Source organism: Melanerpes formicivorus, unplaced genomic scaffold, assembly GCF_026170545.1.
Source record: "Melanerpes formicivorus ecotype bairdi unplaced genomic scaffold, bMelFor1.0.p_v2 SCAF_19, whole genome shotgun sequence".
NCBI lineage: Eukaryota > Metazoa > Chordata > Aves > Piciformes > Picidae > Melanerpes > Melanerpes formicivorus.
Genome location: NW_027142371.1, coordinates 14,218,198 through 14,241,767, shown reverse-complemented (window position 1 = coordinate 14,241,767; position 23,570 = coordinate 14,218,198). Strand labels below are relative to the sequence as shown.

At 64.5% G+C, this 23,570-nt stretch overlaps 1 protein-coding gene across 1 annotated transcript; it reads left to right on the top strand.

The window, feature by feature from the left end:
- Positions 1-3,251: 3,251 nt before the first annotated feature.
- On the top strand, positions 3,252-21,457 carry LOC137447022 (BPI fold-containing family B member 4-like). Its single transcript, XM_068150190.1, is given in 17 exon segments — positions 3,252-3,384; positions 8,655-8,781; positions 10,389-10,503; positions 11,576-11,680; positions 11,920-12,075; positions 13,154-13,217; positions 13,848-13,911; positions 14,261-14,352; positions 15,735-15,872; positions 15,874-15,909; positions 16,637-16,690; positions 17,371-17,538; positions 17,656-17,723; positions 18,683-18,725; positions 19,667-19,730; positions 20,404-20,480; positions 21,216-21,457. Coding segments are annotated over 17 exon segments (1,434 nt in total). The 5' UTR covers positions 3,252-3,345; the 3' UTR covers positions 21,240-21,457.
- Positions 21,458-23,570: the final 2,113 nt, after the last annotated feature.

Genomic DNA, 23,570 nt, shown 5'->3' with positions numbered 1-23,570 from the left:
TTTGCTTTTCCTCTGGCAGAGCTGCCCCAGACCTGGGGCCAGGCGGGGAGCCGGGCTGGGGGGCGAGGCAGGGAGCCGGGCTGGGGGGCCGGGAGGCGAGGCGGGGAGCCGGGCTGCGGGGCCGGGAGGCGAGGCGGGGAGCCGGGCTGCGGGGCCAGGCAGGGAGCCGGGCTGCGGGGCCAGGCAGGAGCTGGGCTGCGGGGCTGGGAGGCGAGGCGGGGAGCCGGGCTGCGGGGCCAGGCAGGGAGCCGGGCTGCGGGGCCGGGAGGCGAGGCAGGGAGCCGGGCTGCGGGGCCAGGCAGGAGCTGGGCTGCGGGGCCGAGAGGCGAGGCAGGGAGCCGGGCTGCGGGGCCGGGAGGCGAGGCAGGGAGCCGGGCTGCGGGGCCGAGAGGCGAGGCAGGGAGCCGGGCTGCGGGGCCGGGAGGCGAGGCAGGGAGCCGGGCTGCGGGGGCCGAGAGGCGAGGCAGGGAGCCGGGCTGCGGGGCCGAGAGGCGAGGCAGGGAGCCGGGCTGCGGGGCCGGGAGGCGAGGCGGGGAGCCGGGCTGCGGGGCCAGACAGGAGCTGGGAGGCGAGGCAGGGAGCTGGGCTCTGAGCCTGTGCTGCTCTCTTGCAGCCAAAGCAGAATCGCTGCCTTTAGTTAAGAAGCCTCTGCCGGCACCCTGCTGCTGACTCTTTCCCAGACAATGAAACGCACAGGAATCCATTTTTCCAGGCTGGAAGGGAAGGCAGAAAACCCAAAATAGATTGGAAGGAGGAAGAGCGAGGAGAGGAAGGGAGGAGAGGAAGGGAGGCGCTGGCGATTGGAGGCGATGGGAAGGAGGCAGGAGAGGGATTCGTTGTTGGAGACACGGGAGCAGATTTGACTCCAAGCAGCACCCTGCATGGCCAGGCGGAGGAGCCGACCCTGCTGGGCCAGGTGCCAGGCAGGCAGGGGCAGAGCTGCCGGTGAGCAGCTTGCCTGCAGGCACGGGGGGGAGGTGGCAGCGAACCTGTGTCTGCCCCCTGGGGCCATTCACTGCTCCTGGCAGACCCAAGGGAGGGTCACACACATTGGCCACAACACCCCCAGGCAGTGCTGCAGGCTGGGGACAGGCTGAGAGCAGCCAGGCAGAGAGGGACCTGGGGGGAGTGGTGGACAGCAGCTGAACAGGAGCCAGCAGTGTGCCTAGGTGGCCAAGGGCATCCTGGCCTGCAGCAGGAACAGTGTGGCCAGCAGGAGCAGGGAGCTCATCCTGCCCTGTGCTCAGCACTGCTCAGGCCACACCTGGAGTCCTGTGGCCAGTTCTGGGCTCCTCAGTTTAAGAAGGACATTGAGCTGCTGGAAGGTGTCCAGAGAAGGGCAACAAAGCTGGGGAGGGGTCTGGGGCACAGCCCTGGGAGGAGAGGCTGAGGGAGCTGGGGTTGCTTAGCCTGCAGAAGAGGAGGCTCAGGGGAGACCTCATTGCTCTCTCCAACTCCCTGAAAGGTGATTGTAGCCAGGAAGGGGTTGGTCTCTTCTCCCAGGCAAGCAGCAGCAGAACAAGAGGACACAGTCTCAAGCTGTGCCAGGGGAGGTTCAGGCTGGATGCTAGGAAGAAATTCTTCCCAGCAAGAGAGATTGGCCCTGGGGATGTGCTGCCCAGGGAGGTGGTGGAGTCCCCATCCCTGGAGGTGTTAGGAAGAGCCTGGCTGAGGCCCTTGGTGCCATGGTTGAGCTGATCAGAGGGGGCTGGGGGAGAGGTTGGACTTGGTGACCTCAAAGGCCTTCTTCAACCTGGGGAATTCTGTGTTCTGTCCTGCTGCCCTGCCCAGGCCTTGAACAGCAGAGGGGTTGTAGCAAGCAGCTGAGATTGCCTTGTGAGGGGCCAGGTGGGGAAGGCAAAGCCTGGGCAAAGCTTGAATGTGGCAGGAGCTGAGGCAGTCAAGGTGCCAGATGTCCACCCAGAAGGCTGCTCAGGGCAGCTGAGGGACTCCAAGTCGGTGTCTGCAGGCTGCTGATGGACAGAGACTGCTGAAACTGGGGGACAACAACATCTGCCTGGGGCAGGGAAGGGTTTCCAGGGCTTCCCAGGTGTTGCTGCCTGGTGTGGCTTGGTCCTGCTGGGAGGGCTGCTTTCAGCAAGCCTTGGGGGAGCTCTGGTGCCTTGGGGGAGCCTGAAGAGACCTCTCCAAACCCACCTCTGCTCTCCCCCTGCAGCTCCTCACTTTGTGCCTGGCAGATGAAGTTTGTGCCTCTGCTGTGGCTGCTGACTCTGGGCTCATCCTGCTCCACTTCAGAGCCCAGGAGCAGCAGGTTCCCTGCCTGTACAGCTCCTGCAGACATTGATTTGCTGTTATCTCATGGCAGAGATTTTGCTCTGCCCTTGCTCCTTGTGCTCAGCATTGCAGGTGCCTCCAGAAATCAATGCTGCTCCTCTCCCTCCTCCTGACAGGAGCCTCCTGGTCTTCTCCTCCTGGTTTTCCCTGCCTGTGCATGGCCCTTCCCAGTCATGATGTGCCTGCTCCTTCAGCAGGAGGCTGGTGGCACTCTGGAACAGGGAGCTTGGGGCTGCCTCCTCCCTGGGGGGTGTTCAAAGCCAGGCTGGGAGAAGCCTTGAGCAGCTGAGCCTAGCTGAGAGGTGCCCCTGCCCGTGGCAGGAGGTTGGAGTGGATGCTCTCTGAGGTCCCTTCCAACCCGAGGCAGGTTGCTGGTGCAGGGAGGTGCCCTGGTGAGCAGTCAGCCCCCGGCAGCCCTGGCAGGGACACCTCTGACGTCTGGCCCCACGCAGGAGGTGCTGGGAGCCCCTGGTGCTGAGCAGGAGCCCTGGGTCAGGCTGAGCTGGGATGGCTTTGGCCAGGCTGCCTGCTCCTGCAGCCTGATTGCTTTAATTGAGCTGCTCTGCCCCTGTGGGCTGCTGACAAGAGGAGCTGCTAAACCAAGTGTGAACCTGGCTGGGGGTTGCTGACAGCCCTGGGCTGAAGCCCAGAGCCAGGAGCTGAGGAGGGTTTGATGCCTGCAGGGCTGACTGAAACCTCCCAGCTCCTTTCTAGGAGGTTTTACCCAGTTCAGGTTGTGGCAGCTCCTGTTGCTGGAGGTCGGTTTTGCCTTCCTGAGCCCAGGCTGCCAGAGGCTGGCCCCAGGGTGTTTGTCCTCTTGGCTGTTGGCCTTTCCTCAAACCCCTTCCCGGCCTTTGGAATGAGCTCTGCCAGCATTCCCTGCCCTGTTCCCTTCAAACGGCCCTCCTCTTGTCGCTGCAGGGCTGCAATCAGCCTCCTGCTGAGCCCTCCCCGAATCGCTGCTGCGAGGAGCACCTGAGAGAGTGCTGTGAAGGGGAGGCAGAGGGGGGGAGCCAGCGCAGGGCACTCACACAGCCAGAAGAGCTGCAGATGGCACCAGCTGGGGTGGCAGTGGTGATCTGCTCCGAGGTGAGAAGGCTCTGCAGAGGCATCTGGCCAGGCTGGATTGATGGGCTGAGGCTCAGCAAAGCCAAGGACACAACAGCCCCAGGGAGGCTCCAGGATATGGGGGGGGGAAGTGGCTGGAAAGTGCCCCCTGGAAGAGGAGCTGGGGGTGGTGGAGCCAGCCTGCTGGAGCTGAGCCAGGCTCTGCCCAGGTGCCTGGGAAGGTCCTGTCTTGGCTCAGCAGTGGTGGGGCCAGAAGGACCAGGAGCCCTGTGCTCAGCACTGGTGAGGCCACACCTGGAATCCTGGGGTCAGTTTTGGACCTCCCCCACTCCAAGAAGGACACTGAGGAGCTGGAGCAGCTCCAGGGAAGGGTCTGGAGAGCAGGGCTGGGGAGGAGCAGCTGAGGGAGCTGGGGGTGTTCAGCCTGGAGAGAAGGAGGCTGGGGGGAGAGCTTCTGGCTCTCTGCAGCTCCCTGAGAGGAGGCTGGGGCCAGGGAGGGGCTGGGCTCTGCTCCCAAGGGACAGGATGAGAGGAAATGGCCTCAAGCTGCCCCAGGGGAGGTTTAGGTTGGAGATGAGCAAATATTTCTTTGCTGCAAGAGGGTCAGGCACTGGAAGCAGCTGCCCAGGGAGGTGGTGCAGTCCCCATCCCTGGACTATTTTCCCTTGGCTTCTGTATTCCCAGGGGGAGGCTGCCCCAGAACTCAGCACAGCAGTGGCAGCTCTCTGCTAACCTCAGCCTGCTGGCTTCTGTCTGTTCCTCTGCCAGCACTGCCCCTGAGCCCAAGCAGCTCTGCTCCCCTCCCCTCCCCTCCCCAGTCTCTCCCCCTCTCCGTGTTTGTGGAGCATGATCCTATCTCTGCTGGGCTTTGTTCACAGTCCAAGCCACACCGAGGCCCTCCCCAGTCCCTCAGCAGCCCTTTGCTGCCCAGCTGCCCTCCAGGTCCATCCCTGCCCCACATGGCTGAGCAGACCTGAACAAAGTCCCAGATAAGATCTCCCCAGGGCCCTGCACAATGGAAACTTCCATGGAGCTCAGCACAGACATCTGCTGAGGGCTGCTGAGGCTTCCATCCCTGTGGGAGGAGATTTTCTTTCCTTTGAGATCCTCACCCCTGCTGCCCTGCCCTGGCCTTGCTCCAGCCTGGCTTCTGCAGGCTGATGCTGGCTTGGAAGAGCTTCACCTTCATGGCACACCACAGGCAGCTGAAGCCCTTCTGAAGCTGGTTCTTGACAGAGCCAACAGCCCTCAGGCTGCTGCAACCTCTCCCTTCTGAAGCTGGTTCCTGACAGAGCCAACAGCCCTCAGGCTGCTGCAACCTCTCCCTCCTGAAGCTGGTTCCTGACAGAGCCAACAGCCCTCAGGCTGCTGCAACCTCTCCCTTCTGAAGCTGGTTCCTGACAGCCAACAGCCCTCAGGTTGCTGCAACCTCTCCCTTCTGAAGCTGGTTCCTAGCAGGGCCAACAGCCCTCAGGCTGCTGCAACCTCTCCTTTCTGAAGCTGGTTCCTGACAGAGCCAACAGCCCTCAGGTTGCTGCAACCTCTCCCTTCTGAAGCTGGTTCCTAGCAGGGCCAACAGCCCTCAGGCTGCTGCAACCTCTCCCTTCTGAAGCTGGTTCCTAGCAGGGCCAACAGCCCTCAGGCTGCTGCAACCTCTCCTTTCTGAAGCTGGTTCCTGACAGAGCCAACAGCCCTCAGGCTGCTGCAACCTCTCCTTTCTGAAGCTGGTTCCTGACAGAGCCAACAGCCCTCAGGTTGCTGCAACCTCTCCCTTCTGAAGCTGGTTCCTAGCAGGGCCAACAGCCCTCAGGCTGCTGCAACCTCTCCTTTCTGAAGCTGGTTCCTGACAGAGCCAACAGCCCTCAGGCTGCTGCAACCTCTCCTCCTTGCTTTGTGTCAAGCAAATCTTTTTTGTCCCCCCCCCCCCCCCCCCCCCCCGAGCTGCATTCAGCACAGGAATGAGCACTCTGAGCTCCTCAGGGCCTGGGAAGAGCAAGTCATTGGATGATGGTTTCCCCCACTCCAAGCCTCCCTGAGTCCATGCCCCCTGTGCTCCAGGTGCCACCTTCCCTCCCAGGCAGCTCCAGCAGCCCCTGACTCGTTGAGATGCTTCTCCTCATTCCCTCACCTCTGCTTTCCTCAAGGCCTGGGGGTCCCCCCCCTCCCAGGGCCACTCTTCCAGGGCAATCCTTTGAGAGATGGACTTCAAAGGGGAGGGAAAAAGCAGCATCAGAGTGATCCACCGAGGGAAAGGGCAAGCAGCCCAGGCAGGGGTGACGTTGCCTCCCATCGATCAAGAGGGGTGGTGGCAGCTGGGTGTTGCTTGGGAAGGGCAGGAGCACAGAGGGATGGCTGCTCAGGGCTGGGGAGGCTGGGAGGGGAAGGTGTGCCTGCTAGGGGCAGCTTTATATAAGGGACAGCTCCTTCCACCTCAGCTGCAAGGTGCAGGGGGGGACAGAAAGGAGAGGACAAGAGAAAGAGAGAGAGGACAACTTCCAGAAGAGCCTGAGGGGAGCTGAGAGCCCTGAGAGCTCACTGCAGGTAGGGACAGCAGCTCTGCTTCAGAGCCTGGGCAAGGCTGGGGGGGTGGCAGGGGGATGTGCATGGTGGCAGGGGGATGTGCATGGTGGCAGGGGGATGTGCATGGTGGCAGGAGGGCATCATGGGGGGTGGCAGGGGGATGTGCATGGTGGCAGGAGGGCATCATGGGGGGTGGCAGGGGGATGTGCATGGTGGCAGGGGGATGTGCATGGTGGCAGGAGGGCATCATGGGGGGTGGCAGGGGGATGTGCATGGTGGCAGGAGGGCATCATGGGGGGTGGCAGGGGGATGTGCATGGTGGCAGGGGGATGTGCATGGTGGCAGGAGGGCATCATGGGGGGTGGCAGGGGGATGTGCATGGTGGCAGGGGGATGTGCATGGTGGCAGGAGGGCATCATGGGGGGTGGCAGGGGGATGTGCATGGTGGCAGGAGGATGTGCATGGTGGCAGGAGGGCATCATGAGGGGTGGCAGGGGGATGTGCATGGTGGCAGGGGGATGTGCATGGTGGCAGGGGGATGTGCATGGTGGCAGGAGGGCATCATGGGGGGTGGCAGGGGATGTGCATGGTGGCAGGAGGGCATCATGGGGGGGTGGCAGGGGGATGTGCATGGTGGCAGGGGATGTGCATGGTGGCAGGAGGGCATCATGGGGGGTGGCAGGGGGATGTGCATGGTGGCAGGGGGATGTGCATGGTGGCAGGAGGGCATCATGAGGGGTGGCAGGGGGATGTGCATGGTGGCAGGGGGATGTGCATGGTGGCAGGAGGGCATCATGGGGGGTGGCAGGGGGATGTGCATGGTGGCAGGAGGGCATCATGGGGGGTGGCAGGGGGATGTGCATGGTGGCAGGAGGATGTGCATGGTGGCAGGAGGGCATCATGAGGGGTGGCAGGGGGATGTGCATGGTGGCAGGGGGATGTGCATGGTGGCAGGAGGGCATCATGGGGGGTGGCAGGGGATGTGCATGGTGGCAGGAGGGCATCATGGGGGGTGGCAGGGGGATGTGCATGGTGGCAGGGGATGTGCATGGTGGCAGGAGGGCATCATGGGGGGTGGCAGGGGGATGTGCATGGTGGCAGGGGGATGTGCATGGTGGCAGGAGGGCATCATGGGGGGTGGCAGGGGGATGTGCATGGTGGCAGGGGGATGTGCATGGTGGCAGGAGGGCATCATGAGGGGTGGCAGGGGGATGTGCATGGTGGCAGGGGGATGTGCATGGTGGCAGGAGGGCATCATGGGGGGTGGCAGGGGGATGTGCATGGTGGCAGGAGGGCATCATGGGGGGTGGCAGGGGATGTGCATGGTGGCAGGAGGGCATCATGGGGGGTGGCAGGGGGATGTGCATGGTGGCAGGAGGGCATCATGGGGGGTGGCAGGGGATGTGCATGGTGGCAGGGGGATGTGCATGGTGGCAGGAGGGCATCATGGGGGGTGGCAGGGGGATGTGCATGGTGGCAGGAGGGCATCATGGGGGGTGGCAGGGGGATGTGCATGGTGGCAGGAGGGCATCATGGGTGGGAATGAGGGAAGAGTGTGAGCAGGGAGCCTCTTGCTGAGCTGAGGCTTTGCTGTGCACCAAGCTCCCAACCATCAGCACTGAGTTTCTGTCAATATTTATTACTTAGGAGCTTCTCCTTGGCTTATTTCTGTGCCTTGAGCTCATTCTGTCACTGCCTTGGGGAGGAGAAGAATCACCCTCAGCTCAGACCCTCAGGCAAAGACCTGGCCCCAAGTGGGGCTCAGTCTGCCTGAGGGATGCAGGAGCTGGAAGCTCAGGGGAGGAGCAGGAGCTGGTGCAGGATGCAGGAGCTGGAAGCTCAGGGGAGGAGCAGGAGCTAGTGCAGGATACAGGAGCTGGAAGCTCAGGGCAGGGGAGGAGCTGATGCAGCATGCAGGAGCTGGAAGCCCAGGGAGGAGCTGGTGCAGGATACAGGAGCTGGAAGCTCAGGGGAGGAGCAGGAACTGGTGCAGGATACAGGAGCTGGAGGCTCAGGGGAGGGGAGGAGCTGGTGCAGGATGCAGGAGCTGGAAGCTCAGGGCAGGGGAGGAGCTGATGCAGGATGCAGGAGCTGGAAGCTCAGGGCAGGAGCTGGTGCAGGATGCAGGAGCTGGGGGCTCAGGGTAGGGGAGGAGCTGGTGCAGGATGCAGGAGCTGGAAGCTCAGGGGAGGAGCTGGTGCAGGATACAGGAGCTGGAAGCTCAGGGGAGGAGCTGGTGCAGGATACAGGAGCTGGAAGCTCAGGGGAGGAGCTGGTGCAGGATACAGGAGCTGGAAGCTCAGGGGAGGAGCTGGTGCAGGATGCAGGAGCTGGAAGCTCAGGGGAGGAGCTGGTGCAGGATGCAGGAGCTGGAAGCTCAGGGGAGGAGCAGGAACTGGTGCAGGATGCAGGAGCTGGAAGCTCAGGAGAGGAGCTGGTGCAGGATACAGGAGCTGGAAGCCCAGGGAGGAGCTGATGCAGGCTGCAGGAGCTGGAGGCTCAGGGCAGGGGAGGAGGAGCAGGGCTGCTTTCCTGTGTGGGAACATCTGGGGGCTTTGGGGCAAGTCAGAAAGGGCTTGGAAAGGGCTTTCATTGTCCCCCATTTGAAGCCTGCCCACGTGTGGGCATGAGCAAGGTCCTCCTGCAGAGTCTCCCTCGAGCTGGGTGAAGGCCAAAGGGAGCATCTCTTGCTCCACCTCTTCCCTTGTGAAGAAGACCTTCTTGGAAGCTTTTCCTCCACTTTCCCTCCTCTGCTGTCTCCTTGCCTGCAGGGCAGTCTGCTGGAGGTGACCATGCTGAAGCTCCTTGGACTCCTCTTCTTCTGTGGCCTCCTCTCCCCCTCTCAGGAGGTCCTGTCCGGTCTGTCCTGCGCCCTCAGCCCCATGGCCATGCAGAATGGTAACCAGCAGCCGAGGGCCTGATGGCTCTGACAGCTCTTGGGGGGGAGGAAACCCTCCTGAGGGGGGCTGCATCTGCAACCCTCCTGAGGGGGGCTGCATCTTCATCTCACAGCTCCCCAGGGCTGCAGGCTTTGCTCAGGGCTGGGTTCAGGGACCGAGCTCTGCTCCAGGCCCTGGGATGCATTGCACAGCACTGCCCTGAGAGGAGAGGCTGAGCCCTGGAGCTTTTTAGTCTGGAGAAGAGAAGGCTGAGAGGAGATTGAATAGATGCTTATAAATGTCTGAGGGCTGGGGGGTCAGGAGGGAGGGGTCAGGCTCTGCTCTCCTGCACCCTGTGACAGGACAAGGGGCAATGGATGGAAACTCCAGCACAGGAGGTTCCACCTCAGCATGAGGAGGAACTTCTGCACTGTGAGGCTCACAGAGCCCTGGAGCAGGCTGCCCAGAGAGGCTGTGGAGTCTCCTTCTCTGGGAGCCCTGTCTGGATGTGTCCCTGTGTGACCTGAGCTGGATTCTCTGCTCCTGCTCTGGCAGTGGGGGTTGGAATTGATGATCTCCAGAGGTCCTTTTCAACTCCTAACATCCTGTGGGGCTGTGATCTCCACACCAAGCAGCCACACAGCATTTTGGAGCTAGATCTGGGGGGTTTCCTCCCTTTTATTTTTGTCTTGGTCTTCATTTCCACTCTGGAGCAGCAGAAGCTTGGCCAACAGCTGCTGTCAAGCTGAGCAGCCCTGGTCCTGTCTGCAATGCTCCAGCAGGGAAAACCCAACCAACCAACCCAGCCAGAACCAGCAAAACCCAACAGAGAGAGGCTCAGTTCCAGCTGCTTCTGTTGGAACCCCCCAAAATCAGAATCAAGAAGGTTGGAAAAGACCTCAGAGCTCATCCAGTCCAACCTCTCCCCCAGCACCCTCTGATCAACCCAACCATGGCACCAAGGGCCTCAGCCAGGCTCTTCCTAAACACCTCCAGGGCTGGGGACTCCACCACCTCCCTGGGCAGCACATCCCCAGGGCCAATCTCTCTTGCTGGGAAGAATTTCTTCCTAACAGCCAGCCTGAACTTCCCCTTGAGCTTGAGACTGTGGCCTCTTGTTCTGCTGCTGGCTGCCTGGGAGAAGAGACCAACCCCCACCTGGCTCCAACCTCCCTTCAGGGAGTTGCAGAGAGCAAGAAGGTCTCCCCTGAGCCTCCTCTTCTCCAGGCTAAGCAACCCCAGCTCCCTCAGCCTCTCCTCCCCAGCCTCCCCACCTCCTCCCTTTGCAGATGGGAAGCAGGCTGTGAGTTGAAGCACGACCACGGGAGGGGGCTCCCTGTCCTCCCCAGCAGTGCACAACCACCCTGGAGCCTTGGGGTGGGAGCTGTGGGGTGCTCTCCACTCCAGTCCCTTCCCTCTGCTCCCTGAGGGCAGCTTTGCTTTGGTGCAGCTGGAGAACCTCAGCCCCTGGGGGATGTGACTGCAATGGGACAGCCACAGCTGATGGCTTCAGGAGGAGGTCTGGGGGTGGTGGTGGAACTTTGTGGGGTGCCTCTGCCAGGCCAGAGCTGAGCAAGGAGAGGGAGGTCAGTGCTGCTGGTTCTCACCCAGAGGTCTTTCTTGCAGTCCTCTCAGAAGCCATCCTGCAGAATGGGCTCCTCCAGCAGCACCTGCAGGGCCTGGTGCTCCCCAACATCCTGAGTGAAGGGGGTCTGCTGAACTCCCCCACCAGCATCACTGGGTGAGTGGGAGGGCAGCAAAAGGCTTCCTGAGCAGCCCTCCAGCAGCTGAAGCAGCAGGAGAGGAGCCCTGGTCTGGCTGCTGCTGAAGCTCTGAGCCAGTGAAACCTTTCTGTGTGCTGACATCCTGGGTGCTGAGCAGCACTGCAGGCTCTGGCTGCAGGGGGAGTGCAGGCTCGGGCTGCAGGGGGAGTGCAGGCTCTGGCTGCAGGGTGCAGGCTCTGCTGCTGCTGTTGAGGTGCTTGGCACATTTGGGGCTGCATGAAGAAGAGTGTGGCCAGCAGGGCAAGGGAGGTTCTCCTCCTCCTCCTCTACTCTGCCCCAGTGAGGCTACAGCTGGGGCACTGGGGCCGGGGCTGGGCTCCCCAGCTCAAGCTGGACAGGGAGCTGCTGGAGAGAGTCCAGGGAAGGGGCCTGGAGCAGCTCTGGGAGGAGCAGAGGCTGAGAGCCCTGGGGCTGAGAGCCTGCAGCAGAGCAGCCCCAGAGGGGAGCTGAAGGAGCTGTGGGGGGCAAGAGGCTGGGGCCAGGCTCTGCTCAGTGGTGCCCAGGGACAGGCCAAGGAGCAATGGGCACAGAGTGGCAGCCAGGAGGTTCCATAAGGAGAAAGTTGTTTGGTGTGAGGGAGCAGAGCCCTGGGGCAGGCTGCCCAGAGAGGTTGTGGAGTCTCCTGGTGTGCAGAGCTTCCAACCCCCCCGGGCACTGTGCTGCTGGGCAGGCTGCTGTGGGAGCCCTGCTGGGGCAGGGATTGGACTGGGGGTGAGCCCCAGAGCTCCCTTCCAACCCCAGCTAGCTGGAACTCTGTGGCAGCACTGAGAGGGCAAAGAAGAGGCCCCAGAGGGGAAACATTGACTGCTCTCTAGGGCTGGCTTCCACCCCAGGCTGATTCCAGGCTCCTGCTTTGGGCTCTCAGCTGCAGCCTCTGCCTCCCCTCCCGCAGCAGGCTTCCCTCGCTCCTAACCCTGGTGCCACCAGCTGGAGCTGGCTGCTGTGGGTTCCTCACCTGGGCATGGCTGCTCAGCGCCCAGGGGATGCTTTTGAGCTGCTGCCAGCTGCTGCTGTTGCTGTTGCTTGCAGCCTGCACCTGGTCAAGGTCCGGAGGCCCAAGCTGTCGGTGGCGCTGCTGTCAGGCATCGGCGTCCAGCTGACCATCGCCGCCAAGCTGGAGCTCAGCGGTGACTGGTGAGTCCTGCTGGGCCCTGGGGGCTCTCCTGGGGCAACCCCTGCCCCCCAGGAGCCCTGTCCTGCAGGGGCTGCTGGATTGCAGGGGCTTCTTGCTTGCCTGGAGCAGCACGGAAGATGCCTCAGGGCGTTTTGTGCCCAGCTGGAGCAGCTCTTGGCTGAGGCTCTTTGGCTTGGCTGAGGCTCTCTCTGAGAGGTGGAATCTGTTGCCTTTTTTCTCTTCCCCCCCTCTCTCCCAGCCTGGTTGGCCTCCTCTCTGAGCTCATTGACATCCTGGTGGATGTGAGGATCACTGCCAACATCAAATGCACCAACTACGAGGCGGGCAGCGTCCAGGTGGTCTTCGAGGACTGCCTCTGCATCCTGGGGGCGGTGAAGATCAAGCTCCTCTCTCGGTGAGTGCCTCTGGGTCGGTGTTTGCCACCCTCTGCCATCCCCCTCCTTCACCCAGGGAGGCAGGCAGGCTGCCAGGCCATGGGGTGCTGCTGGTGCTGAGCTGGTGCAGGGCCAGGCCTCGGGGAAGGGATCCCTGCCCCTTGCCCAAGCGGCTGCCGCGGAGCTGGCCAAGGATGTGGGGGCTGGGAGAGGAGAGCTCCTCTGCCCTGGCTGGGCTGAAGGGTGAGCCTTGGCACCTTCTGCAGGGTGCTCTCTGCAGGCTTGGCTGGTGAGCAGGCATCCAAAGGGTGGGGGTGAGAGGGAGAGAGAGCTCTGGGAAGGCAGCCCCTCCGCTGGCCCTGGCCCCGGGCTCCACTGGCCTTTGCCTTGGGCTCTGCTGGCTGAGGAAGCTGCTGGACACTTGGTGTGACCCCCGTGGGTGTGGGCAGTTGTCCCACCCCCCTGGCCTGTCCCCTGCCAATGTCCCATCTCCTCCTCAGCCTTATCCAACCCTTTGGCAGGAGGAGTTTGCTGCCCTGGTGGCTGTGGCAGCAGCTCCCTCAGGGGCACTGTCCCCTCTCAGTGCTTCCCAGGGAGGCATTCCTGAGGCTCGTTGCATTCCTCCTGCTTCATTCCTGCATCCCTCCTCCTGCCTGGCCCAGTGCAGCAGCTGCTCCAGGACAGAGCCTGCCAGGGAGCAGAGGCACCCAGCTCACCCAGCCTGGATGCCATGGCTTGGGTCTCAGGAGGGAGGGGGTGGTGTGGCAGGGCCATGGTTTCATGGCCATGGTTTCATGGTGTTGGGTCTGTGGTTGGACTGGATGATCCTAGAGGGCTTTTCCCAGCCCAGACAAGTCTGTGGCTCCATGATTCTGCCCACCCCAAGCCCTCCCTGCCCAGAAGCCAGCCCCCTCCTCCCCTTGCTGAGCACTGCAGCTCCTTGGCCTCCTGCCTGCAGCAGAGCCCCTGCTCTGCCCTTGGCTGGAGCCTTGTCCCTGAAGGGGTGGCCAAGGACTGCCAGTGAGTCAGGTGAGGGCTGGGCTCCCTCTGGTCTCCTCTCCTGGAGCTGTGACTGGAGCTTTCCTCTCTGCTCCCCAGCTTGCTGACCCTGTCAGTGAACGAGATGGTGCTGCGCCAGCTGACAGCAGCTCTGCCTGCTCTGGTGAGCCTGGGGCCCTCCCTCTGGGCTGGAGAGGAGGAGGCTGAGAGGGACCTGATCAATGCCTATCAATAGCTGAGGGCTGGGGGCCAGGAAGGAAGGGCCAGGGCTAGGCTGTGCTCAGTTGCACAAGGAGCAATGGATGGGAACTGCAGCACAGGAGGTTGCAGCTCAGCAGGAGGAGGAACTGCTGCCCTGGGAGGCTCCCAGAGCCCTGGAGCAGGCTGCCCAAAGGGGTTGGGGAGTCTCCTGCCCTGGAGCCTTTCCTGCCCCATCTGGATGTGCTCCTGTGTGACCTGAGCTGGATTCTCTGCTCCTGCTCTGGCAGGAAGAGCTCCAGAGGTCCCTTCCAACCCCTCCCACCCTGCTGAGCCTCTTCTCCTGGCAGGAATAGCAGGAGCCAGCACCATGCCCTGTGCTGCTTCCCCGTGGCACTGCTGCCCCCTGCTCCTGGGGGTGCCCAGGGCCAGCCTGGCTGCTCCCAGCAGTGCCCTTGGTGTGGCACCACAGCTCCAGGGCTGCCCTGCTGCCCCCCCCAGGCCCTCCACAGCTTGTGCCCTGAGGTGCTTTGCCCTGGGGGGGCAGGGGGGTGCAGAGGGGGCTGGGTGCTCACCTCTCTGCTTTGTGTTGCAGCTGTGCCCAGTGCTGGAGATCGTGGTGAACCTGGTGAACATCCAGCTCCTGGGCACCCTCAACGGTGTGTTGCTTGCTTCCCCCCACCCCCCCCTGCAGCCCCACAGCAGGGAGGACCCTTCCCCACCCCTAGCCCAGAGGGAGAAGGTTCCAAGTGACCTGCTCACACCCTGCTCCAGTCCCCTCTGCCCCCCCTGGCTCTGGCTGACTCCCCTGGGTGCTCCCTTCGGGCTGTATCCCCACGGGGCTGAATCTGGGGGTGGGGGTTTGGCCTCTTTTGAGCAGCAGCAGCAGGAGAGGAGGCTGGGGGGGGGCTGGGGGTGAGGGCCTGGCTTGGGGAGCTGCAGGGCCAAGGGGGGCCCTTGGTGCTGCTGTGTTTGAGGCTGGTTTGTGGCTCTCTGCCCTGCGAGCAGCGGTGATCCCGGTCGGGACGGCAGGAACCATCCACTACCAGCTGGCCAGCCTGCCCTTCACCTCTGGCTTGGTCCTGGGCATGGACTTGGATGTGAGTTGGCACCAGAATCGCAGACTCATGGACTCAGTGAGGTTGGAAGTGACCTCAGAGATCATCAAGCCCAACCTGCCACCCAGCACCTCCTGACTGACCAAACCATGGCCCCCAGTGCCACCTCCAGGCCCCTCCTGAGCACCTCCAGGGCTGGGGACTCCACCACCTCCCCGGGCAGCACATCCCAGAGGCCAATCAGCTGGGTGGCAGGAGCCTGGCACTGTGCCCACACCTCAGAGGGCTCAGGGGGAGCTGGGAGCAGGCTCTGCCTCGGGGAGCGCCATGGTGGGAGGGGAGCTGGCGGTTCTGGGCTGAAAGAGAGGAGCTTTGGGTCAGCTGGAAGGCAGAATTCCCTGCAGGGAGGGTGGGGAGGCACTGGAACAGGCTGCCCAGGGAGCTGGCAGGGGCTCCATGCCTGGGAACGCTTCATCCTGCTCACCTCATCCCCGGGCAGCAGTTCCCTTCAGCCGGGATCAGGGCAGGGAGCAGCCAGGCTGATGGCTTCTGGGGGTGCTGCCTGCTTGTGCAGGCCCCCAGCCCGGCCCCCCCGTGGGCATTGCTCCTCAAAGCCTCTGCTGCTCTCTTTGCAAACTCCCCCTGGCACTGCCCAGGGCTGCCCAGCTCTGTTTGGGGCTGCTGGGAGCAGTGCTTTGCAGCCTGCCCTCGCCCTGCATCCAGCCTGGCTGCTCCTGGAGGCTGCCTTCCCTCCCCACGCTGGGTGGGTGCTGGACCCTGCTGAGGGAGGAGTTTTCTACCTCTCTGCTGCGAGGCCAGGCTGAGAGAGCTGGGTTTGTTCAGCCTGGAGAGGAGAAGGCTCCAGGGAGACCTCCTGGTGGCCTTGCAGTGCTCAAAGGGACCAAAAAGAAAGCTCTGGGCAGACCTTTTGAGCAGGGCTGCTTGTGGCAGGCCAAGGGGGGATGGTTTGGGCTCAAAGAGAGAGATTGAGGCTGGAGAGAAGAGAGAAATGTTTGGTGCTGAGGGTGGGGAGAGCCTGGCCCAGGCTGCCCAGGGAGCTGGGAGCTGCCCCATGCCTGGCACCACTGCAGCTGAGGCTGCTTGGGGCTGGGAGCAGCCTGCTGGGCTTGGGGCTGTCCCTGGGGGCTGCAGGGGCTTGGGCTGGGTGAGCTTTGGAGGTTCTCTTCCCTTTGGGATTGTATGAGCTGGAGCAGTGGGCAGGACCCAGGCTGGCAGCAGCTGGGCAGGACCCAGGGCAGGGCTCACTTGCAGCCTGCTCTGAGGCTCCTCTCATCTCTGCTCCATCTCTGCACCTTCCCTTGGCTGCTCCTCCAGCTGGCACAGGCCCTGCAGCCTTCCTTCCCGAGGCTGTGGGCAGCCTGCCGGCTCTGGGGGGCCAAGGTGGCTGTGCCCTGTCTTTGCAGGGCGCAGTGAAGCAGGTGGGGGGCACCATCATCCCCCACGAGGCCTCCCCCTCTGCCCTGCCCCCGCTGCTGGACAAGCTGCTGGTGCTGGGCCTGCGCCAGAGCTTCCTCAACGCCGTCCTGGCCCTCCTCATCCAGCCCCCCCCCCCAGACCTTCCCCTGCACCCCAGACGTGGTGAGTGCAGCCCCAGCGCCTCCTCTGATGCCAGGGCACACAGCAGCTGCGCCACAGCTCAGCCTGGGGAGCTGCTGGGCACTGCAGCCTGCCCCCTGCAGCCTCCCCTTGCAGCCTCCCCTGCCCCCTGCAGCCTCCCCCTGCCGCCTCCCCTGCCCCCTGCCGCCTCCCCTGCCCCCTGCCACCTCCCCTGCCCCCTTGCAGCCTTCCCTCCTCCCCTCGCCCCCTTGCAGCCTCCCCTCCCCTGCCCCCTGCCGCCTCCCCTCCCCTCCCCTCCTTGCCCCCTGCAGCCTCCCCTCCCCTCCTCCCCTTGCCCCCTGCAGCCTCCCCCTGCCGCCTCCCCTGCCCCCTGCCACCTCCCCTGCCCCCTGCCACCTCCCCTGCCCCCTTGCAGCCTTCCCTCCTCCCCTCGCCCCCTTGCAGCCTCCCCTCCCCTGCCCCCTGCAGCCTCCCCTCCCCTCCCCTCCTTGTCCCCTGCAGCCTCCCCTTCCCTCCTCCCCTCGCCCCCTGCAGCCTTCCCTCCTCCCCTCGCCCCCTGCAGCCTCCCCTCCCCTCCTTGCCCCCTGCAGCCTCCCCTCCCCTCCTGCCCCTTCGGTGGGGGCAGTGCCAGGGGCTCAGGGCCGGCCCCAGCAGCGTGCCCGAGCTGGCTGGCAGCAGGGTGCCACGGGGGGCAGGCTGTGTGCTGCTGGAGAGCTCACTGGGGCTGGCTCTGCTTCTGTGCCAACAGTTCTCCAGTGCCACCCCGCTGCAGGAAGCCATCATGACCCTGGTGCCTGCTGGGGTGAGTAGCTTCTCCTGGCCCCAGGCTTTGTGCTGCTGCCACAGGCCTCCTGCTCCCCTTCCCTTGGCCCCCCCGGCTGTGCCAGCCTGTGCCAGCAGGGCTGGAGGCTGCTCTGCTGCCCAGCAGCTGCTGTGGGAGCGTTGGAGGGACCCAAGGTTTGTGCCCAGCCCTTGGCAGCCTCTGCAGGGTGCCCACTGCCCTGTGCTGCACTGCCTGCAGCCAACCCCTCTGCTCCTCGGTCATGGAACCATCGAGGCTGGGAGAGGGCTCCGAGGTCCTCAGGTCCAAGCTTGCAGCCAGCACCTCCATCACCACCTGTGCCCCAGTGCCACGTCTGCAGCTCCTTGGTGGCTCCAGGGGCTCCCCGGGCAGCCCCCTCTGCTCCCCCAGCCCCTGGCAGGAGGAGCTGATGAGTGCCTGGCACCTCCCGTTTCCTGGGCACCCTCCCGGGAGCCTTCCCACCCCCCCGGGCTGCCCCCACCCCAGCAAGGAGAGCTGAGCTGTGCCGCCAGAGCCCCTCGGCGCTGCACCTTTGGGCTCTGAGACCTGCGGGGTGGCCCCCCAGAGTTATTGGGAAGGGGGTGGGGGGGTGAGAGTCCCCCCAGAGGGCTCCTGATCCCCTGCCCGGCCAAGGCCTGGGGGTGCAGGCAGCCACCTCCCCCTGTCCCCCACCGCCACAGTGCCCTGCCTGCCGCGGGGGCAGCCCCCTGAGCATCAGGCTGACGCTGGGGGGGAGCCCACTGCTCCTCCTGGAAGAGGGCAAAGCCACCGTGGAGCTGCTGGTCCTCATCCAGGTCTCCGCGAAGCGTCCGGACGGAGCTGTCCTCAACCTCCTGCTGCTGAAGGCTGTAAGTGCGGCTGCCCCCAGCCCGCCCCGGGGGCAGAGAGGCTGCCAGCTGGGCTGGGGGCACCCCCGCGCCTGGGGGCACCCCCGCGGGCTGAGCCTCTCCTCCTTTGCTGTGCAGGACCTCAGCCTGGATGTCCACTTGTCCATCGGGGGGGGCAGGCTGGTGCTGGGCTTGTCCCTGGGCAGGTAGGGGGTCCCCAGGCCGGGGTGGGGGCGGGTGGGGCTGGGGGTGTTTGAAGCAAAGCCTTCTGCAACCAGGTCTTGAGGTTCAACCACGCTGGGAAGCCTCAGCTGCCCTGGGCCTTGGGCTGCTGCAGGCTCAGTCCCCTGGGAAGCAGCAGCCAGGAGGGAGCAGGAGAGCACGGAGGGGGGGCAGCCCCTCAGGGATGCTCCCGGGGCTAGGGCAGCAAGTCCCTGGGTGGCACAGAGCTGCTGGAGGTGCTTGGACCATGGTAGGAGGAACAGGAGGGTGGCACAGAGCTGCTGGAGGTGCTTGGACCATGGCAGGAGGGGCAGAAGGGAGGCACAGAGCTGCTGGAGGTGCTTGGACCATGGTAGGAGGGACAGGAGGGTGGCATAGAGCTGCTGGAGGTGCTTGGACCATGGCAGGAGGGACAGGAGAGTGGCACAGAGCTGCTGAAGGTGCTTGGACCATGGCAGGAGGGTGGCACAGAGCTGCTGGAGGTGCTTGGACCATGGCAAGAGGGTGGCACAGAGCTGCTGGAGGTGCTTGGACCATGGCAGGAGGGACAGGAGGGTGGCACAGAGCTGCTGGAGGTGCTTGGACCATGGCAGGAGGGGCAGGAGGGTGGCACAGAGCTGCTGGAGGTGCTTGGACCATGGCAAGAGGGTGGCACAGAGCTGCTGGAGGGGGAGCCAGGAGCTGCTGGGTGCCCTGTGCCAGGGCTGCTTCCTTGGCAAGCCAATGGAGATGAGAAGCAGCTCCTGTGCTCCTCTTGCCTCCCTGAGAGGCTGGCAGTGCCCAGCTCTTCCTGATGACCCCCTGGGGATGCCCCAGTGGTGCCTCACGGGGGGGTCTTGGCCCTGGGCTGAGCGATGCTGCCCTGGGAGGTGGTGGGAGCTGATCCTGGGCACCTCCTGGGCACCTCCTGGCACCTGATGCCTTTGCTTTTGCTCTGCTGCAGCACTGCCCTCTCCTTGGAGTCTTCTGACGTTGGCATCAGCAGTGTGAGTCCCTGGCAGCAGCGGGGGGCACAGGCAGAGCAGCTGAGGGGAGGGGGATGGGGGTGGGGAAGGTGTCCTGGCTGGGGTGCAGGGCAGCTGCTGGGGGCAGGGGGGGTTAGCTTCTGGCTGGGGTGCAGGGCAGCTGCTGGGGGCAGGGGGGGGTTAGCTCCTGGCTGGGGTGCAGGGCAGCTGCTGGGGGCAGGGGGGGTTAGCTCCTGGCTGCTCTGCTTTCTGGCCCCTCCTGATGCCTTTGCTGCTCCCTGTTTGCCTGCTGCCTTCTCTGGGCCTGTGGCTGCAGAGCCTGGGGGCTGTGTCCATCCCTGCTCCGGCAGAGCTCTCCCTCGGCTCCGGCAGAGCTCTCCCTCGGCTCCGGCAGAGCTCTCCCTCGGCTCCGGCAGAGCTCTCCCTCGGCTCCGGCAGAGCTCTCCCTCGGCTCCGGCAGAGCTTGGCCTGCTTGAAGCTTTCCCAGAGGGAGCTCCGAGCCCACACCCGGGGGGAAGCAGATTGGCTTTGAAGCAAAGAGAGACCTGGCTGGGCTGTCCCTGGCTGTCCCCCGGGCTGGGCTGTCCCTGTCCCCTGGCTGGGTTGTCGCTGTCCCAGTCTCTGCTGTCCCCTGGCTGTTCCCGGGCTGGGTTGTCGCTGTCCCCTGGCTGTCCCAAGCTCCGCTGTCCCCCTGGCTCTGCTGTCCCCCGGCGGTCCCAGGCTCTGCTCTCCCCTGCGTGTGTCCCCTGGCTGTGCTGTCCCCTGGCTGGGTTGTCGCTGTCCCAGGCTCTGATGTCCCCTGGCTGTCCCCTGGCTGGGTTGTCGCTGTCCCCCTGGCTCTGCTGTCCCCTGCCTATGTCCCCCGGAGGTGCTGTCCAGCCCTGAGGGCCGCTCTGCCCTGCCCTGCAGCCCCAGCCCGGGGCCGTGCTGGCTGCTCACCTCCTGCCTCTTCTCTGCTTCAGATCTCCATCCTGAAGCCACACTGCAGCACTTTGCTGTCGGAGACCTTGGTGCCTCTCATCAATGGTAAGGGACAAAGGGACAGAGGGTGCAGGGGGGACCTGTGTGTGATGGAGAGCTGGAGCTGAGGGGCTGAGCTGCTGGGGAGCAGCTCCGTGGGGAGGGTCCTGGGAGAGCTGGTTGGAGCTGCCCCCGAGCCAGCCATGTGCCCTGGTGGCCAAGAAGGCCAATGGGCTCCTGTGGTGTCTGGGGAAGAGCCCTGGAGCAGGCTGCCCAGAGAGGTTGTGGGGTCTGCAGAGCTTCCAACCCCCCCTGGGCACTGTGCCCCTGGGCAAGCTGCTGTGGGTGCTGGGCTGGAGCAGGGCTTGGGCTGGGTGAGCTCCTGAGCTCCCTTCCAACCCCTCCCTGCTGGGATCCTGGGTGAGTCAGAGAGATTCCAGGTCTGCAGTCCCCATGTGAGGCTGGACTTGAAAGTCCCAACCTCATCCTCACCCTGCCCACCCCAGCTCCTGCCCTGGGGCTCCTGGCAGCAGGGGCAGAGGATGAGGGGAGGTCAATGGTTGGACCCCAAAGCTCTCTTCCCAGCCCATTCTGTGCTGCCAGGGGAGCTGAGGGCCTGCTGGTGCTGAGCCTGTGCCTGCTGGTGCTGAGCCTGTGCCTGCTGAGCCAGGGCTGGCTCTGGGCTGGGAGTGGGGCTCAGCCCTGCAGCGCTGGGTGAGGATTCACTGTGTGCCCACAGGTGCCCTGCATGGGGGGATCCCCCTGCCCAACATCCTGGGCATCCCCCTCCTCAAGGTGGAAATCCAGATCCAAGTGGTGAGTGGGCACTGGGGGTGGGCACTGGGAGAGGGCATTGGAGTGGGCACTGGGGGAGGGCATTGGCAGAGTGCACAGGAAGAGGGCACTGGGAGAGGTCTTTGAGGAGGGCACTGGGAGAGGTCATTGGGGAGGTCTTTGAGCAGGGCACTGGGAGAGGGCACTGGGACAGGGCCCTGGGGGAGGTCAATGGGTGGGGCACTGGGGCAGGGCCCTGGGGCTAGCAGCTGGGCCCTGGGGCTAGCAGCTGGCCCCTGTGGCTGCTCCCCAGCAGTGGTGCTTCAGGGGGCAGGAGCTGCAGGCTTTCACCCTTGCAAGGCCACAAGGGCTCGTCCTGCCTGGCCTCCTGCAGGTCAGAAGGTGCCTCCCCAGCACCCCTTGCCCATGAGCATCCTCACACCAGCACAGGGAGCAACGGTCAGGGCCCCCCTGGGCAGCTTCTGCCTCCCCCTCCAGCGACCTTCCCTTCCTGGAGAGCTCTGGGTGGGTGCAGGGGCTTCAGCCTCTCTGAGGGGCAGCACTCAGAAGTGCCTGGAGTTGCCCTGGAGCTGTGCCAGAGGGGCTGGGATGCTCTCCCAACGCTTCCCAGGGGGCAGCTCTGCCTCTCTCCTGCCACCCTGGACGGGGGGGGTTCAGCAGGAGGGGTTTGTGCTGCCCGTGGGGAGCAGCAGCAGCCCTGGCTGTGAGCTGGCTGTGACCTTGGGCTGTGCTCTGCTGCTCCTTGTACCCCTCCAGGGCCTGCTGCTGATCTTCATGTGAGCTGAGGAGGAGGAGGAGGAGCGAGGATGGAGCCTCCAGCCCAGCCTGATCTCCTCTCCAGCCCTGGCTCACAGCCCTGGTGGCACTGCAGACACTCCAGAGCCAGCTGGCTCCCCTGGGTGCTGAGGCTCACATCAGCCAGCAGGCAGCTGGGGAGGGGGCAGCATTCCTCCTGGGTTGGGTCACAGAGCAGGGGGGGGCTGGGCCCTGCTACCTTTGCCCTGAGGGGGAGACCTTGCCCATGGCTCTCCAGTGTCCCCAGCCAGGCTGGGCAGGGGGAGGCAGGGCTGGGCAGAGGGAGTGCTGGGCAGAGGGAGTGCTGGGCAGGGGGAGGCAGGGCTGGGCAGGGGGAAGGAGTGCTGGGCAGGGGGAGGCAGGGCTGGGCAGGGGGAGGCAGTGCTGGGCAGGGGGAGGGCTGGGCAGGGGGAGGCAGTGCTGGGCAGGAGCTCAGGACCCCTTTGTAACTCCTTTAATAAACAATTCCTGGTGCTTGGAATGAGGCTCTGGCTCTCTGCTGCTTCTCAGGGAGGGCTCTGCCCTGCCTGGGGGGGGGGTTGGGGTGACCTTGGCACCCCGTGGGCAGGGTGAGCAGCACTGGCAGCTGCTTTGTGCCACCCCCAGGGCGGGTGGGGGGGAAGGGGTTGGGTGCTGAGCTGCTCAGGGCTTGGCTTCTCCATCCACCCTTCCTGCCCACAGCCTGGCCCTGTTTGAGCAGGGTTTTGCTCTGCTCCCTGAGCAAGCTCCTCCTGTGCCTCAGCAAAGCTGGGCAGTGGTTCCCCACCCCTCTGGGCAGCCCCTTCTGTGCTTTCTGCCCTGCTGCAGGGGATTCCTCCTGCTGCCACCACCCTGAGCCACCTGGGACCTGCCACTGGCCCAGGGGCTGCCAGGCTGGGGGAGCAGAAGGCTGGGGGGGGGGGGGGTGGTGGTGGTATGGGACAGGGGGAGCCTCACAGGGCCAGGGGCTGTGGGAGCCTGGGACCCCAGGAAAGTGGGGAAAGCCTCCTGAGCACCTGGAGAAGGCTTTCTCCTCCCTGGGTCTGGCCTCTGTCATGGAGCTGAGCAGGGAGGAGCAGAGCAACCTGCTCCAAGGGCAGGGCAGCATCTCCCCCTGACCCCTGGGGCTTGTTCCTTCTGCAGCTCCTCAGCCTGGAGCTCTGGTGGCTCCAGGAGCAAATCCAGAGGGAATGCAAGATGGGACTCATAGGAACTGGGACAATCCTCTCCACAGCGGGGGGGAACCCACTGGGCAGCCTCCTCCCAGCCCCCCAACAGCCTGGGAGACCTCCCTGGGGGAGCAGCTGGGGCTGGGCTGGCTGCTGGGGCTTTGGGCTCTCCAGCCCTGGCTCCAGGGGTGTCCTGGTGAGGCTCCAGCCCTCTGCTGCTCCGGGGGGGCTGCTGGGGGCTCCTCTCCAGCATTTGAACCATGGAATTGTCAGGGCTGCAGTTCCAGCCCCCCTCCCACGGGCTCACACTAGAGCAGGTTGCTCAGGGCCACACAGGCACCCAGGAGCCTGAGGCTTCTCTCTGCACCTCCTGGGAGAGCTGTGAGGAGGAGAAAAGAGGCCTCAGAGCTCCAGCCTCACTGAACCACCCCTGGGACCCTGCAGCACGAAGCAGCTTGGACTTCTTGAAGAGCCACCAGGGGCTCCAGGGCCCCAAACCTATGGAAGGGCAAAGAGGAGGTCAGGAAGGGAACAAACCAAGGGTGAGCTCCTTCAGCTGGGAGCTGGCTGGGAGAGCAGAGCTGCACCAGCAGCATGGAAGTGTTAGCTGGTGAGGAGCTCCTGGAGTCAGAGAGCTGGCAGGGCTGGGAGGGAGCTCAAGGCTCAGCCAGCTCCAAGCCCCTGCCATGGGCAGGGACACCTCACACCACAGCAGGTTGCTCACAGCCACCTCCAGCCTGGCTGCAAACACCTCCAGGGCTGAGGCTTCCACCACCTCCCTGGGCACCCAACAGCTGTCCCAAGCTGCTCCCTGTGCCTCCAGCAAGGGAAGCTCTGCAGCAGCTCTCCCAGGGGAAGGATGGATGTCTTTGCATGCCAGAGACACTTCCTCCCCCTCCAGCATCATTTCTTCCCCCTCTCTCCAGCATCACTTCTTTTCCCTCCCCCTCCAGCATTTCTTTTCCCAGGTGGACCCAAAGTGCCTGCTGGGGACAGCACTGACCCTGGCCTGGAGAGAGAGCCCCTGGGGGGGGGCTCAGTGCTTGGGGTGATGGAAGGGAGCAGCAGCAAACTCCTCACTCTCCACTTAAACCAGCGCTGTGCTGAGCCTGGGGCTGCTCCAGGTAGGATTTGGGATGGGCAGCTCCCATCACTGCAAGCCCCAGGT